Below are 17,887 nucleotides of genomic sequence, written 5' to 3'. Positions count from 1 at the left end.
AGGTTGAACGAACCAAGGCCTGAGAATCAACACCTAGGTTCTCACCCAGACTCTGTCACCAATTTGTTTCCTGATATTACTCAGCAGATCTCTTCCCCTGAATTTCAGTGTCCCAGGGATACAATGGGGGTAATAATCTCTAACTCCCAGGGATGCACTCAGGGTTAATGCTCCACAGCGCAAGTGGTGCGCCCGGTGCACAGTGCATATTAAATCATTTGGAACTACGGTGTTTGTTACCATGACATTCATTGTTATTGTTATCCTTGTCCTTAAAATGGCAAGAAAATACCAACTTGAAATACAGGGCGAGGTCCGTGGCGATGATCGCTATGTCCATCATGTGGATTGCATGCTCGTGCTGCCTGCGATTGAGATTTTGAAAGATGTTCAGGCTCTAAAGAGACAATCATATAAGAGATGTGAGAGGTGATGCTGGCAGGATGGCCGGGGAGCCACAGAGATGCCCCCCGTCAGTGGGAAGAGTGCTGCCTGGGCACACTGAGGCTTCTTGTGAGATGGGGGCTCACGGCAGGCAACACAGAGGGCCCCCATCCATCCTACCTCATCTCTCAGCAATGTTTTGCCGAACTCCAAGTGGTGTCGTTCCAAGATGGAGGACCCATGGAGCTTAGCCAGTGGGTTCTGGGATCTGAATGGGAGAGAAAGAGGGAGAGACACATGCAGAGAGAGAATCAGCATGCAAGGGCCAAGAAGGAGGTTAAACACCTCATCCAGTCCTGCCGCCTCCTAATTCTGCAGACGAAGAGGCTCATGGCCAGAAATGAGAAAGAGTTGGTTACACAGGGAGATAGTGGAGAACAAGACTAAACATCGGGTCTCCGGAGGCTCAGGCTTTGGCCTTCTCCACAGCTGATTCTGAGCCTCTTTCAGTTAGAGGCTATTGAATAGTGTGTGTCCCCAAAGCACAAACATATAGAATGCCCCGTGCAATTTCAGAGATTCATGGTTCCCTGTAGTCATCCAAGGGCATTTGTACCGGGCCATACTTTAGAGATCACCAACCTCTGTGTGTGATATTTAGAGTCTTAGGGGAAGTCATTGAATTCCCACAAGCAGTGTGTTTGCACATATCTTTATTCATTAAATATTTGTTGAGTGCTTACTATGTGCAAGCACTGAGCTCAGTTCTCAGCTTCTCGCCAGGTAAAATGTAAACACAATCTCTAGCCTCAGATCAGCATGTTCCAGTGCTTATTTGTGATTTATAGGCTGTGGGCCCTGGGCCAATCCTCAGTTTCCTCATCCATGATACGAGGATAACACTAGTCCCTGCTCTACCCAGCCTTCAAGGTGGTCATGCAGGTCCACCAAGACTATGGTTCAAGACCATGTGTTGGAGGCTTTCTGGAATATAAGCTCTATGTGGACAGCGGCTATGTCTGTTCTCCTACCACGCTATACCTCCTTTGCCTACCTCCTAGGGCCTACCACACTCACATTAGGAGCATTGCAAACACAAAGCGAATGAATGAACGAGCGTTAGTTCATATTCACAACATGTGGCTTCAATTAGTTCAGCAGGTAGGGAAGGAGGAAAGGGAGAGAGTCTAATATATTGCCACTATAACAAATTACCACAAATTTACTGGCTTAAAACCATAACGATTTATTACCTTACAGCTCTGGAGTTCAGAGTCTAAGATGCATCCACAGAGCTCCGTTCCTTCCGGAGTCTCTAGGGCATAATCTGCTGCTCTTGCATCCTAGCTCGTAGAGGCCGCCTATGTGCCTTGGTTGTGGCCCATCGTTCATCTTTCTGAGGAGAAGCATCCTCTCTCCTCTCTGACCTTTCATCTCCCTCTTACAAGGGCTTTTCTAACTACTGGGGCCACTGGGATAATCCAGGGTAATCCCTACATTTCGAGATCTTTAATCACATCTGTGAAGTCCCTTTTGAATATAAGGCAACATAGTCCCAGGATCCAGGCATTGGAGCATGGACATGTTTAGGGGCCATTATTCTGTCTATCACAGGAGTTCACTCGGACCCTCAGGGCAGGAGGAAGAAGGAAGCTATAAACTGTGGGACTTCCCCTTGGCCAATGAGTCAAGCTGTCTGAGAGCCTTTCACATCTGGGTAATGAATCCCAGGAGTGGGAGGTGGAGGGGGCAGGCAGTAAGGGCCGACTCACTTCATCTGGTAGAGGTTGTTGGTGCCTCTGTGGTCAATGTCATGGCAGAAGGCAGCGGTGACCATGGCCAAGGCCTCTAGGTCCGTGAAGTATCGCTTCAGCTTTCCAGTCTGGAAGAGCATTCAGAGGTGCCACTCACTCCTTTCTTGCAGGGGTTGGAAGCAGAGAGGTGTAAGGGTGAGGGCCTGGTGCTTGGAAACAGGTGTGACCTTGGCTGTCCCCCGGCACAATAGCATGACCAGACATCCGTCTGTCTGTCTGGGACTGGGGGGTTTTCTGGGATGTGGGACTTTCCGTACTTGAGCTGGAACAGTCCCAGGCAAATCAGGATTGTTGGTCACCCTACTCCTGAATGACCTGAGACGGTCCCAAACCCCCCCCGGTCCTCAGTATCCCAGTCTGCACACTGGAGGAGGAGGGCAGTGGACTAGATGATTGTTGAGAAATCACAACTGTCAGGTTTTAGGATTCGGACGGTTTGTGAACATGCCCAGACTGGCAAAGCAAAGCCTGCAAACCGGTCTCCAGGTTGAAGCACAGCCCAGGAGAATCTTTCCCCGGGTCTCCCTCACATACTTCTTTTTTATGCTGGGTGTTAGACTACGGGGTGGGGAAGAGCTCAGGAGACGTGATGCTGACTCTGTGACTTTAAGAAATAAATCAAATAAATCTGCGTTGTCACTGTGACCTTCTGTGATGGCCTGGCCAGGATCCTGGCCCCCAGGCCCTAGTGCATATTCTGGCCTGACCATTCCAGCCATGCGAGAAAAAAATGCGGATGAATGGGGCTGGACAAAGGCAGAGATTTGCATCATAATCTGAGTGGGAAACAGTCTTACATGAAATCTCTCTGAACCCAACCCTCTGAGCCAAAAAGGCTGGCACAGATACACACAGGTATGTCCATCTCAGGACGCTGTGGCAGTGTTTGTAACAGTGAAAGAGAAAAAGCCACCCCTGTGTCTAACAATAGGGGTCTGGGCAAAGAAATGATGGTCTATAGTATTTGAACAATACTGGATACGGTGTGGCCATAAAATTCTATCGCAGATAAGCCTTGAAAACATTATGCTGAGTGAAATAAGTCAGACACAAAAGGGCTAATGCTATATGATACTACTTACATGAGGTACTTAGGGTAGTCAAATTCATAGAGACAGAAAGGAGAACAGTGGCCACCAGGCACGGGGAGTGGGGAATTGGAAGTGACTGTTTCACGGGGATAGAGTTTCTCTTTGGGAAGATGAAAAAGTTCTAGAGTGGATAGTAGTGATGGTTGCTCAACACTGGGAACGCACTTAATACTACTGGCTGAACTGTACGCCTGTAAATTGTTTAGATGGCAAGTCTCCTGGCATGTATATTTCACTGCAATAAAAAATTAAATACATGAAGAATGTGCTTAATATGCTTATATTTTCCCAAATGAAAAAAGCATATTAAAGGAGATTATTATTCAATTGGTTATAAACAAAATAAACTGTGTGTGCGTGCAAAAATACATCTCGACGCTTCTAGAAGAAAATTTGGAAGGAGTTGTGCCACGGTTATCTCTAAATAACTGGACTAGGAATGGGGTTAGCCTGCAGCTTTTCTTCACTTTTCTCTGTGCTTGGAATTCATTGATGCTAAACATGTACTGTTTTTGCATCAGTTTTAAAAAGCAACAGTTTTAGAAAGCAATGCTGCTACTGCCAGGTGGAGGTGCAGAGGTCGTCTGGTGTGGCGGGAGCCCCAGCTGCCGCCTTCCCGCCGCCATCCCGCTGCCGTACCACCAGCAAGGAGAACATGGTCTGCCCCACGTTGAAGCCATGCCGCCAGTTGTGGTAGGTGATTCTACGGTAGCCCTTGCTCAGCGAGTACATGAACCGCACCAGCGCCTGTAAACACACGTGCAGTAGTGAGGTCTGGGGCCCCGCCTCCTGAGGGAGGTCCCCCAGCAGTGAGGCCTGGGGCCCCGCCTCCTGAGGGAGGTCCCCCAGCAGAGAGGTCTGGGGCCCCGCCTCCTGAGGGACGTCCTCCAGCCCCCAAATCAGACCAGAGCAGGGCCAGCAATAGCTACAGTCCTGCCGTGTGAGTACTTTGCAAGCTGCTAAATCCTAGGAAAAGGGACGCTGTTATGAAACCAGGTAGATGTGAGTCACTCCACTTTCTCCACTAGTTACCCCTCATCAATGTTTCCCAAACTGTGCCCCAGGAGAAATACTGTCCTGGGAGATGCTATCAGGAGCTTTGCCCAGGAGGGTAAAACAAAAAGAAGTCTCTAAATCAGTGCTTCTCCAACTTGAGTGCCCATCAGAATCACCCAGAAGGCTTGTTAAAACACGAAATTTCTGATTCATTAGAGCTGGGAGAAAGTGCGTGTGCGTGTTTAAGAATTTGTGCTACTAGGGCCCCTAGGTTGCTCAGTCAGCTAAGCTTCCGACTTTGGCTCAGGTCACGATCTTGCCGTTAGTGAGTTTGAGCCCCGCGTCAGGTTGTGTGCCGGCAGCTCAGAGCCTGGAGCCTGCTTCGAATACTGTGTTTCCCATTTTCTCTCTCTCTCTCTCTCTGCTCCTCCCCTGCTTGTGCTCTCTCTCTCTCCTTCAGAAATGAATAAACATTAAAGAAAAGAATCTGTGAATTTGTGCTACTGATACATTCTCAGGTGGTGCCGATGTGGTTTGGGGCAGCACTTTGAAAACCGCTGCTTTAATCAAACAAATCTGGAAAATTCTGCAGGGAACACACCCCCCAGTCCCGCCCTCTCTGTCCCTCCCGCAGCTCCTAGATCCCCAGCACACCATAAGGAATCCTGCAGGGGAAGAGTCCTGCTTGCACTGATTCAACCCACATTTCCCACCCTTGTTTGATTATAGGTTCCCATTTATTCACAGCTTCAGAACTCAGTGCCTCACAACCCACTTTAAGAAGCAATGCACCCAAAACACCACAGTTCAGAGGAACCGTAGGTCTCTTGTCTGATTCATGACTCATCTGTGCGACATGACTAATGCTTTAAATCCTACAAGCTTAGGACGTGCTGTTTTTGAGGCTTTACTGATTGAGTTAAAGAAAAAATAGGAAGCCAGAAAGGAGCAAAGGAAATCGGAGGGGTATATTTTGCCCTTACCTCCTGAGGAATGTGAAATTTGTCCACCACTCTGAGCTCATAGTACATCTGTATGCCACATTTCACTAGTTCCAGCTCTGTCAGGGGTAAGTCGCTGAAGTGGAATTTATTAATTTCATATTTCTCTGCATCTGGCAGTTCTCCTTGCTGCGTGAGGAATGGACGCAAGTGGTTGGAGTACTCAAAGCGTTCCTACGTCTCTGCCCCCCAGCCCCTAGCCCCGTCCCCATCCCGGGTCTGCTGGGAGGATCAGAGCCGAGTGGCAAGGGACCTGCTTTGCCGAGACAGCCCCCCACCACGTGCATGCTTGGGGCGCGCCCTGCACATGTCACACACAAGGGCCAGCGCGACTCTGCCCTGCTCACCAGGATCTCAGCAAGTTCCTCTTCCTCACATTCCCATGGCTCCTTCCCGAACACCTCTCTGGTTTTCTNAAAAAAAAAAAAAAAAAAAAAAAAAATCAGTTACTATATCTGGGGTCTAATTGTCCCCCCACGTCCCATTTCCATTCCCTTTCCTCCAAAGTCATAGCAGCAGAGCCACCAATGCAGAGAGGCTGCCGTTCACCATTCGTTGATGGCAAATTCAAAGCCCTGGGCTTCCGGGGCCTTGGAGGCCTGTGTGCAAATTTGAGCTCTGCCACTTACTAGCTGTGCTATTCCATGCCTCTGATCCTCCATTTCCTCATCTGTAAAATGGGGATAACAAAATTACGTAACTGGTGAATTAAGCTTCGACATGTCAAGTACATGTACGAAGTATACAACTAATTAAATCATGCATGTAAGTCACTTAGTGCAGTGCTAGGCACAGAGCAAGCACTAGAATTCAATAATGTTGTTGCTGGTATTCTTAGCATTATTATTACTGACTGGGAGTCAGAAGGTCTTGTTCATGGTTCTGGCTGTTCTCACTGCGTGACTCAAGGCAAGTTCTTCCTTACCTGGACCCAATGTCCCATGCACGTGCCAGTGGAGGGTGGGAGGGGACCTGAGCCAGTTACTTATTTCTGATTTCTTGACCCAGAGCAGTCTACTAACTTTTAACTGGTTCACTGAGGCTATGTTTCCATAGTGTGCACATACCTATCATTTGGCTGAAATCAGGGACTGTGGCCAGCAAATTGTGAGTCAATCCATCCAAACTAGATGGCTTCTCCTTTGAATGTATCAGGTTTTGAGATGAAATTATCAAAGTTGTTATGATACGTTCCCAACTTAAGAAATCACTTCTGAAAACACTGGCCTGTATTGTTTCAAATTGTGAGGTCTATAAGCAAGGTCTTGGGTGCTTAGCTGGGCATCTTATCCAATGCCATTTGGCTAACTCAATTTACTTCTAAGGTCATGGCCTTTTTGAGAACAAAATCCCAGTAATGATGAATCACTAATTCCCACACATCTTTGAAAGTGCTTCATCCAATGTCCTGCCCCAGGCAGGACTCTCTTCTATAGCAGCCCTGCTAAATTAACATCCAGCCTCTACTTGGATACCTCTTTTGACAGGGTGCTCACTATCTTACAAGGCAGTCCATTCATAAGAGTGGTAGAGAATTTGCTCTGTATTCTGACAAAGGTTAAGTGAGACCTATTTAAAGAGCTGGGTGATTAGGAGACAAGTTACTTTTCCATCGTGGGCCTCAGTTTCTTTATATCTACAGTGAGGATAGAAACCCTTACCCTGCCCACCTTAGTGGACTATTGTGAGCATCAAACAACATTATAAGTGTAAAATTGTCTTATCAACTGCAAAGTGATTAAACTCTGCAAGGACTCCCTACCAACATCTAACTCTTCTGTCCTACTTCTTTGCTCACCAAACTCCTCTGTGATCTGACTGGGTTTCTGTGTGAGCCCACCCCATAGAGAGGGTCTCTGAGAAACTGACCATTGTCCGTGGGGCTGTCAGATAGAGTTTCCTCTCAGAGCAGAGTCTCTGGTTGGGAGACTCTAACTCTCTCACCAAATCAGCCCTCCACACAGTGAAAAATGGAGTTTCTAGAGCTGTGAAGGCAAGATCTGGCCCTACGACTGAGGACGTGTGAGGGACAGCTGTCCCCAAGTCACACGGAGCGGCCATTATGTATGACTTTCTACTATGCGTGGATCCATCCATCCATCAGCGTGAGGGGCCAGGGGCTTCCCTGCGGAATGCAAGCCCCCCTGTCTCTGCCTTCATGGAGCTTCCACATTGCTCTGGCCACATCTCCAGGACGCAGTCCCTGCTAGGGCAGAAACAATAAAAGAACTTCACCCACCAGGATTGTCTGGATCTCTTCATTGTCACACTTGACGTGGTATTTTACCATGTCCTGGAAAATGTCCTTCCTGTTTTCAAGTTTGTTCATTGATTCATAGGTGTCAGGATTTAAGACGGACCAGCCCAGGAACTGAGCTAAAGACTGCAAGGAAAGAAAAGAAGAGTTAGAGGCAGAACGTCCGGGCTCGATCCTGCCTCCGCAGTTTAGGGCAAGATGTTAAGACTCCATTTTCTCAGCTGCGAGATGGGTTCCTGACGTAAGCTGGGTGCTGCCCTCCACAAAGAGATAAAACAATGGATGAGAATGCACTTTCAAACAAAGCACCACTGTCATGTGTAGTAACTCCACACGAGGGGAACTTCCTGCCTCCGTGGGAGCAAGAGGTATTCTGTGCATTTTTACTGTGACCCTAAAAATGCTAAAAGGTAAAGTTTGTTCATTCCCATTTGTTTTAAGGGGAATGTGGGTTTCCCTGACAACACGGACAGTGCCGAAGTGAGGAAGGAAGTGGACGTTGAGGCAGAGTCAGGGTAGCGTGTACAAGGAGAGCTCTTCCCCAGGCCACAGGTGAGGGCAGCAGTGCGCCAGGGCCCCCCAGCACGCCTGCAACAGGCCAGCTCCGAAACCCAACGGCAAAGGCCTCCCCGCAAACCATACCTCCATGAGGGTCTCATCCATTTCATCAAAGGGTTTCCCATCTTTGCGATTGTAAAACGTGGCCACCCCAACAATCTCTTCCTTCTTGTTCACGATTGGCATAGAAAGGACATTCTTAATCATCCATCCGGACTCATCCAGAGGCTCTTTCTACGAGAGAAGCCAGAGTAGGTTACAAATTTGTTGTTCAGGAGGACCTTTCATGCAGAAGTCTGGACAGCACCGGCCCTAGAAACAGCAGCCAGAGGGGTGCCTGGGTGGCTCTGTCGGGTTAAGCGTCTGACTCTTGATTTCAGCTCAGGTCATGGTCTCACGGTTTTGTGAGTTCGAGCCCCGCATCGGGCTCTGTGCTGATAGTGAGGAGCCTGCTTGGGATTCTCTTTCTCTCTCTCCCTCTCTCTCTCTCTCTCTCTGCCCGCCCCCGCCCCCACTCGTGCTGTCTCTGTCTCTCTCAAAATAAATAAATAAACTTAAAAAAAGGAAAAAAAAGAAATAGCAGTCAGAGAAGGGCAAGGGAACAATAATTCGGTCTGCTCATTATCAATGACATATGCAACAAGAGAGGAAGCTAATCAAAGGGGTTCAGATGTGATTAAACATGTGATGAGTCCCTGTGCCTCTGTGCATTCAAACTTTCAGACTTTCTGCCATGCAAGCTATTTAGGTATATTTAAAAAGTGCCCATGCCTTCCAGGTAATATATACAAAATGAAAACTGCAAAACAACTAGGGATTCTGTGGGAAGGTGGGGAACAAGCCTATCAAATCAGAGTGTAGCTGTGTAGACAAAACCTTTGGCTCCTCTCCGTGCTTTGTTTATCACCTATTTTGGCAACAGATGAAAGTAGTCTAGAGTGTTTCACCTGCTTCTGATCATTCACAGATAATGATCTCTCTCTCTCTCTCTCTCTCCCTCTCTTTCTCTCACAAGCCACCAACTGCCGGAATGTGCTTAACAACACCATAATTAAAGGTTTTGTTTGTGTGTTTATCACTTGACTCTTGACGTGACTTTTGCGACTTTTGGCAGGTCATTTTTATCTCCGTGGGCCTCAATTTCTCATCTGTGGATGGGGACGGTGGCAAGAATATGTGCCTCGTAGAACAAATGAGAAAACGAAGGTGAAATTTCTTGGTCAATCTCAGGGTGCCCTTTGTGAGCCATTTCCCACCTGTCTGAGCCTCATTTTCATCACTTATAACAAGAGAACGACTGGACTAGGTAATTACCAGGCTCTTTTCCCACCGATTCGTAAACTGTCAGACATTTTACAACTGACCTAGAAGCTGAAAGAAATAAGGCACAAAGGTTGTCCTTAGGTTACTTGTAATCTAGAAGGTCAATGAGCAACTGCACTCCATGTGGGGAGTTTATTATGGTACTGGGGGAGCCAGAGAAGGGAAGGAAATCAAGGAAGGCTTCCTGTACTTGGAGAGCCTTCTAGTCCAAAAGTTCCAAGATTCTTTTTTTTTTAATGTGTATTTATTTTTGAGACAGAGACACAGCACGAGGAGGGAAGGGGCAGAGAAAGAGAGACATAGAATCCGAAGCAAGTTCTAGGCTCCAAGCTGTCAGCAGAGAGCCCAACGTGGGGCTCGAACTCACGAATTGAGAGATCATGACCTGAGCTGAAATCGGACGCTTAACCAACTGAGCCACCCAGGCATCCCAGAAGGTTCCAAGATTCTTAAGGTGGTGAGATGATGATGATGATGATGACGACGACGATGGTGGTGATGATTTCAGTAACACTCAAAGACAGCACCTGGTGAAAAAATGACTCCAGAAGGGTTGCAGATTACAGCTCAAAGAGCAAGGGGCTGTTGGTCAGGAAACATGTCTGCCTTCCCCCAGCTCTCGACTTAAACTTGGGGAAGCTCTTCCTTCTGAAGGCCATGGTAAGGAGATGGTACTATTGAAAGTGAAATGAGAACATATTAAAGATTTTTAAGCAGAGAAGTTACTTGATGCAACCCATGTTTCAAAAACCACTCAAACTACTTTGTAGAGAATGAGTTAGAGGAAGAAGACTAGAATCCAAAAATGAGATCAGATTTTTTTTTTTTTTAATGTGGGTACATGGAATTAATTGAGTAGAGACCCAATTCTGTGCAGGTCTAGTCAGGTTAGCAACACGCGGCAACCATTTGGGCTTGTCACATTGTTATGCTCGAAATCCTAAGCCCAAGATGTACAACGCTAACTCTGGAAGGGTATTCTCACAACGTTCTTTCAACACATTCTTCAAGGAGTAAAAAAATAGTCCATAGATTTTTCTAAGAGGCATTTTTACTTTCTCTTCTTAGTTGTTTCCTGATTGCTAATGATTTGTTTTTCTCATATCGAGTGTGCTAACCTCAACAAATATTTACAGGGCACCTGGAGCTGGAAATATTAAGAAAGATAAGGCCCAACCGTTGATCAAAGGAAGCTGATATTTTGCTGAGGAGAATGAATCTGAACTCAAGAAAGGGTAATAAAAGATAAAGAAGGGGAATATAGTGGGAGAGAATTCCCTGGCATGACCTCCCAAGCCATATGTCATCTGGCCTTAGTCTACTTCTCTAGAATCGCCTCTTGGCACTTTCTGCTGTCTCGTGCTCAAATTCACTAGTCTATCGTAGTTCCTCCCAACAAGCCCTCTCTGTCTGCAGTCTTCTCCCCTTTCTCTGCTGCCCGAGCATAATTTCTCAAGGGCACATTCCTTGTTTACTTCCAGATTAAGTCAGGTCCCCAGCGAGATCCCCCTGTCTATCCCTCTATCCCTCTGTCCTTTGACCAGCCTTTCTCCCGTACAACCCTGAGCCCCCTGGAGATAAAGACCATGTCTGTCTGGTCCACTATGGTAGCCAGTGTAGCACTGCGTCAATTCCTCGCACAGAGGATGCCCTTCATCAACATTTGTAGAAAAGACAAACAAAATCAAATGGAGTGCTAAACAATATTCTACGAAAAGCCCAAAGAGACAGAAATAATATTAGCCAGGTGAAACAGAATAAAACTTCATAGAAGTTTCATGGCATTTGAGGTTGATTGAAGGGCAGAGAGGATTTGGGCAGGACATGATAGTTGGGGAGGGTGGGATGGGGGGACAGCATAAGCAAAGGTCCTGAGGGCAGAAAGCAAAGGGTGTGAACATTCAAACCAAACAGGACCTTGGAATCTACGCAGCTAACTCTCTCCCCACTTCCATGGGCACATGACTTTTTTCCATCCACCTTTTCACTTTATCGAGACTGCTTTCCAATAAACAGATGGATCTTAATGCATTCTCCTCCTCTTGGGGGGAGCAATATCATATGACTAAGAGAACAAACAAAAAATGACTTACCTGGAATTCAAAAAAGTCCTCCGCAGGCGCATTCATGATGTTGCAGATCTGAAAGCCGTGAAGAGGAATAAAGGAGCTCTGATTACTTGTGATAACATACCTAGTGAAGCCGGCATGCTGTTTTTTAGAAATGCCTTGTCCTTGCCCAAGGCGTTCACATTCTTTTCTTTAGGTAGATCTGGTCGAGATGTTTCTGAATGATTAACTGAGGCTTTTGGAAGAAAAGCTACCTTGTAAACATTAATTCTTGCCGTTTGCTTCACCCCTCGTGCATTTCTAAGCTTTGAAAAAATTAAGGCTACAATCTGTCATTATTCATAGCTGTATAACATCTCATGTTCTTGTCTCCCTTTGTTGAATATTTGGGTTGTATCCAGTTTTTGTTATTATTACTATCAAGAATGCTAAGCGTCTTTAAAGCGGTTACATTTGGGTTTGGTATTGTTTGTTTTGTAAGGAAGGAGGTTTTTTTTTCCCCCTGTGGGCATAAACCTCAAAGTAGAATGAGAAATAAAAGTGTTGTAGCTCTGGTTTTATATGGCCACATTCCTCTCCTAAAATGTGAACCCGTTAACTCTGCCATATGGATGGGACACACCCCATCCCTCCAGAGCCCTGCCCTTCGGGCCACTGTGTACAGTTGCATAATGTGTGTACCACACGAAAGCATACCCCTGAAGGGCTGACTGGGAGTTAAAATCCAGCTTATCCTTGACTTGCAGGAAGGCGCCCCTAGTCTTTCTCTCTTCGTCTACTGAGAAGGGATGCTTTTCAGGCTCTCAAAAAGTCACCCAAAGGGTTTGAAGTAACCTTGCCTGTCCCATCCGCCATGACCATCCTGTGGTCTCAGAGGATGAGCTGCCTCTGCTTCTGTTCAAGAACTGCTTACCTACTGCCCCATCCCTCTGGCCTCTCTTTGGACCAATTCCATTAGTTGGCATTGTTCTCTCCTGACCTCTGACCTCTCTGAGGGCTCTTACCCTAAGCCATGAGCTTGCTTGAGTCTCTCCCATCCTTGAAAAGGAAATCTGTCTTCACCCAAACACGGTCCCAGTAGCAGCCATGCAGACTTTCTTCTCTTCTTTTCTTTTGTGATTCTCTACCTACTTATTATCCAGCCACGCCCCAGCAGACCCCACGCCAGCTTCCACCTCCACCTCCCCACCATATCTGTTCTCATCAGGGCCACCAATGACCTAACTGCCAAACTCAATAGGGTTTTTCCGTTCTTATCTCACTCTGTCACTTTTGCTGTGTTTGGCCATCTCTCTCCTTGAATCTTTCTGCTTCCTCGGTTTCCATGATACTACTCGCTCCTGGGTCTCCAGATCCCTCTGGACCCTCCTTCTATTCTTCACACAGTCCTCTTTAGTCTTTAAGTGCCGGCATCCAACAGCATCCCACCCCAGGTCCCAATCACTCTCCCTGGTGACTTCATCCACACACATGGTTTCAAGCACCATCGGGTACTGACGTCTTCCAACCCCCCATCTCCATCTCTCCTCTCTCTCCACAGCTTCTGAGTCATCCCTTCAACTGGCCACTGGACATCTACTGCCTAAAATTGCCTCAGTGTCATCTTGTCTGACACTGACCTTATTATATCTCACATCCAAACCTCGGGTCAGCACTACTTATCCAATCTAGAAGCCCAAAATTAGCTCTGGGTCTTCTCCCTCCCTCTCTGCACAGAATCACAAAGTCCTGCCCACTTTACCCTCCTGATGATATTAGATCTGATCCCTGATCTCCCTCCCTTCATCTTGTCTCTGTGGGACTTGTGTGAGTGTTAAATGAGCCAGTTTACTTACTGCATGGCTCGTAGGCACTCAATGGCTGTTGGTGATAACGATAGTGCTCTTCACTACCTATGCCTTGTGGAGATGCCCATCTTCCCTTGCTTGTAAGAATGTACATTTGCTCTGCCTCTTAATCTCTTCAGATCTATTTTCCAGGGAGCTCCCAGAGTTATCTTTTTAACATGGAAATTGACTATGTCAATCTCTTGCTTAAAAACTCATTGCCTGTAGATTAAAGTCCCATCCAGTGACCCCGCATCCAAGACCACTGCTATCTGGCACTTCCTTCCCTCTCAAGCCTCATCTCTCTCTCTCTCTCTCTTTTTTTTTTTTTTTAATGTTTTTATTTATTTCTGAGACAGACAGACAGAGAGAGAGAGAGAGGCAGTGTGAGCAGGGGAGGGTCAGAGAGAGAGGGAGACACAGAATCTGAAACATCAAGCCTCATCTCTTGACATGTCCCTATCTCAGAGCTAATATTCCAGCTACACTAAGCTGCATGCACCACGCCGTTCAAACCTCCAGGCCCGTGTTTGCTCACTTTGCTGCCTCCCCCTGGAATCCCCTTTCCTGCTCTTATTTGCCTAATACCTATTTATTTCAAAACACAACTCAGACCAACACTCTAGGAAGAAAAGGTTGGTTTAGATGCCCCCTACCCTGCGCTCCTAAAATATACCAAGTATATCTCTATTGTGCCCTTATCACATTGGAGCATAAGAAGCTGTTTAAAATGTCTCCTCATTTAGAAACTGTATCCAGTGCGTCTGTCTTTCCATCCCCAGGGCCTTTCCACCCCCAGGGCCAATTACGGTGCCCGGGACATAGCAAATGTTCAACAAGTAAGCTGCTTGCTATAGGAGCAGCACTGAGTAGTGTGTGCCTGGGGAAGGCTACAGGGGTGACCAGGTTCAAATACGGGGTGATGTGCAGCTAACAGACAAGACCCTTCTCTCCAGGGCAGGGAAGGCTTGCCTCATCTTTGACCCTGAGTGGGTGGGGCATGGTGGGAGATAGAGCATGTTAACTGCGGTACCAGTGATTCGGCCGGAAACGTGGCGGGGAGGAAGGGTTGGGGCGTGGTCTGTGGTGAGCCCGGAAGACCCCTTGCCTTCCTCCCTGACATACGCGCAAGTATCTTTAGTTGTCGGTCAGACAAAGCACCTTGTCATCTAAGGGTATCTCATCTGTGCATTTCACATGTCCTCAAATGTCAATTCTCCCTTCATGTCCTTGGACCAAGTGTCAAGTGAATTGAGGAATGAAAGACTCAGGCTTTTAGAGACCCACTTCCCACCGTGTTTCCCACTCTCTCGATCTGAAATCCTTTCACACTTGAGTCCAAAGATTCAAGACCCTCCCCCTTCAAAGTTGCATTACTTACCAGGCCATTCTGGGCAACATAGGTGGGGAGACCGCTTACTAAAGCCCAGTGATCAGGAGGTGGGTTCCTGTAAAGGCCAAAGATAACTGGTAACTTTTGATGTAGGGACAGTTGGACTAAAACTTTGAATCTGGGTCTTGTCCTCCCTCTACTCTCTTGGGGCTCCCAGTCCCTGCTTACATTCACTAAGCCTCAATGAGCCCCAAATCTTATCTAAGCCTCTTACTATTCAAATTTAGACATGAAAAAAAGCCTGACCAATACAACATTTTAAGAGTGCATGCTGAGTTTGACAATCCAAGAAAAAGGACCACATTCAGATTGTTGACTGCTGAGCAAAAAGAAGCACATCGTTTCCATAAATACTTATACACAAAGAAGTAGCTTAATACAATCGAGGGGGGGAGGGGGGGAACACATCTATGGTGGACTCCTACCACGTACCAAGCACTAAGCTGGGTGCTTTACATACTGATTTATCCCTTGTGACAATATTACAATTTTTGATATTATTGTCTTTTAAAAAATTTTTTTAAAACATTTATTCATTTTTGAGAGACAGAGACAGAGCACAAGCAGGGGAGGGGCCGAGAGAGAGGGAAACAGAGGATCCAAAGCAGGCTCCAGGCTCTGAGCTATCAGCACAGAGCCCAATGCCGGGCTTGAACTCACAAACCCGTGAGATTATGACCTGAGTATAAGTCAGATGCTCAACCGACTGAGCCACCCAGGTGCCCCGATATTATTATCTTTTATTTATTGTAAGACTATACTTGTTTGTTGTGAGAAAAAAACATAAAATCTTCATGAATCATTCGAAAGTGAACATCCATAAAACCACACCCAGGTCAAGAACAACCTTGTCAGCACCTTGGAAGTCCTGGCTTGTATATTAGAGTTTCCCTTGCTCCATGTATCTGTCGATACTTAGTATTTTCAAACATTAAAAAACAATTCTCTTTGAGGTGCCTGGGGGGCTCAGGTGGTTAAGTGCCTGTCTCTTGGTTTCACCTCAGGTCATGATATCATGGTTCATGAGACAGAGTCCCACGGTGGGATCTGCACTGATAGTGTGGAGCCTGCTTGGGATTCTCTCTTTCCCTCTCTCTCTGCCTCTCCCCTGCTCTCACACACGCGTATTCTCTCTCTCTCTTTCAAAATGAATAAATAAATTTTTTTAAAAAAAATTAAAATTCTCTTTAGAGACTTAAAGTTCTCTATGGAGATAATTATGTCACGTTTCTCTTAAGGTAGCAAACTGTATTGGTTGATGGTTCTAATGTTAAACCAACCTTGCATTCCTGGAATAAACCCACTTGGGTCATGATACATAATCGCTTGTCAGTTACTATTTGCTTAAAAATGTAAAAATCAATTATTTTCTTTTACTGAAGTGCAGCTGACACACAATGTTCCATTAGTTTCGGGTGGACAGCATAGTAGTTGGACAACTGTATACATTTTATCCCGCTTACCACAAGTGTACCATCTGTCACCATACAGCACTATTACAAAACCATTAACTACATTCCCTATGCTGCACCTTTCATCCCTGTGACTTATTCATTCCTTGTTTGCTAAAATTTGCATCTATGTCCACAAGTGAGTTTCCTCTGAATAGTCCGTTTTTACATAGTCCTTGCTGGGTTTTGTTATCCGGTTTATATCAGCCACTTCTTTTTCTATTCTCTCGGATGATTTGCATGAGGATTGCATTATATCTTCCTTAAATATTTTGTAGAACTTACCCCTGAAGGCATCTGAGCCTGGGGTGTCTTGGTGGGTAGGTTTTGATTTATTTTATTGCTCTAAGACTATTACAGCTTTCTATTTCTTCTTGATTTGTATTTAGCAGGTTTTCCTTTTCCAGGGATTTGCCTAACTCATCTAACTTTAAAATGTTTTTGGCAAAATATCCTCTTGTGTTTTTAATGTTTGTGTTACTGTGGTTTTCCTCATTTTAATTTCCGACACAACTCACTCGATGTCCTCTCTATTTTTCTTGTTCCGTCTTTCCAGAAATTTGTCAGTTGTATTCACCTGCTCAAGGAACCGACTTTTGGCATTTGTTCACTATTTATCTTTTTATATTTTATTAATTTATGGGCTTATCTTTATTCTCTGGGTTTACTTTTCTGCTGGTTTGTTGTCAATTTCTTGAACTGCTATGATAGGCGGCTTCTGTCTGTCCCTCCAGACCCACTCTCAACTCTGCTCCTCCCTGGGTCGTCTTTATGGAGTGACTACATAGGGCTTTTGGCCTTCTAGCTTCTAGTTGAGTTTGGCCCAGTGTGGGGACCTGACCAAAGACTAGAGGAAGATAGAACAGTGAGGTCATGTTATTTATTTCCCTGGGTCCCACTGGCAAGGTTGCTTTGGGCTTGCTCTCTTCCTTGACTAAAAGGCAATACTTCTCTCAAGGTGGTCCATTCTACACGACCCCTTATTTCTCCAGGTTCTAGAAATCTCTCTCTTTGGGTCCAGGAGAGGTTGTAACAACATCACTACTAGTACATTCTCTTGTGGTTTTCTTCATTGCACCCACACCTCTGTAATTGCCGCTTTGTAAATAAGCCTTCCTTGAACTATCCTAATTTGGATGTGACACCTACTATCTGTTGGAACCCTGACCAATACAGGTGGTTACATAGTTCATTACTTTTTCAGCTTTTATTCTTTTCTAACATGTATATTTAAAGCTGTAAATTTCACCTTGAGCATGATTTCACTGCATCACGTAGGTTTTGATGTGTAGCATCTTTGTTATTTTTCAGTTCAGAATATATACTCATTTCTACTGATTGATTCTTTTACCCATGAGTTATTTGGAAGTGATTCCTTCTTCCAAGGGTAGTTCTAGCTTCCTAGTTGCATGTGAAGAGTATTCTAATTAGCTTTTTGTTATTGGTTTCTAGAATATTTTCATTGTGACCAGGGGACATTCTATATATTATTTCAATCTTTTGAAGTATATGAAGTTTACTTTATGGTCCATTATATCACCAATTATTGTAAATGTCACATGTATGCTTGAAAAGATTGAGTATCCTCTAACTTGGAGGATGGGATGCCATGTTCTCTCTCTCTCCCTCTCTGTATGTATGTATGTGTATATATATGTGTACATATATATCCATTAGATTAAGTTTAATTATGTTATTTCAATATTCTATATGTGTTTTAGTCT

At 45.6% G+C, this 17,887-nt stretch overlaps 1 protein-coding gene across 2 annotated transcripts in view; it reads right to left on the bottom strand.

The window, feature by feature from the left end:
- The window catches only part of PDE6A (phosphodiesterase 6A), a 59,120-nt gene that overhangs the window by 16,178 nt on the left and 25,055 nt on the right, over nt 1-17,887 (bottom strand). For both annotated transcript variants that reach the window (XM_077769066.1, XM_077769067.1), the window contains 10 exons: nt 14,701-14,767; nt 11,518-11,565; nt 8,186-8,335; nt 7,526-7,669; nt 5,634-5,699; nt 5,269-5,415; nt 3,929-4,036; nt 2,157-2,266; nt 565-652; nt 297-397 (listed from right to left, as the gene is read on the bottom strand). In XM_077769066.1, coding sequence (XP_077625192.1) covers nt 297-397; nt 565-652; nt 2,157-2,266; nt 3,929-4,036; nt 5,269-5,415; nt 5,634-5,699; nt 7,526-7,669; nt 8,186-8,335; nt 11,518-11,565; nt 14,701-14,767 — 1,029 coding nt within the window. The remainder of the gene's footprint in view (nt 1-296; nt 398-564; nt 653-2,156; nt 2,267-3,928; nt 4,037-5,268; nt 5,416-5,633; nt 5,700-7,525; nt 7,670-8,185; nt 8,336-11,517; nt 11,566-14,700; nt 14,768-17,887) is intronic.

The sequence above is a fragment of the Crocuta crocuta genome, unplaced genomic scaffold (genome assembly GCF_008692635.1).
Source record: "Crocuta crocuta isolate KB4526 unplaced genomic scaffold, BGI_CrCroc_1.0 scaffold340, whole genome shotgun sequence".
Classification (NCBI taxonomy): Eukaryota; Metazoa; Chordata; class Mammalia; order Carnivora; family Hyaenidae; genus Crocuta; species Crocuta crocuta.
The sequence above is the reverse complement of the archived record's forward strand: the minus strand, read 5'-3'. Positions and strand labels throughout refer to the sequence as shown.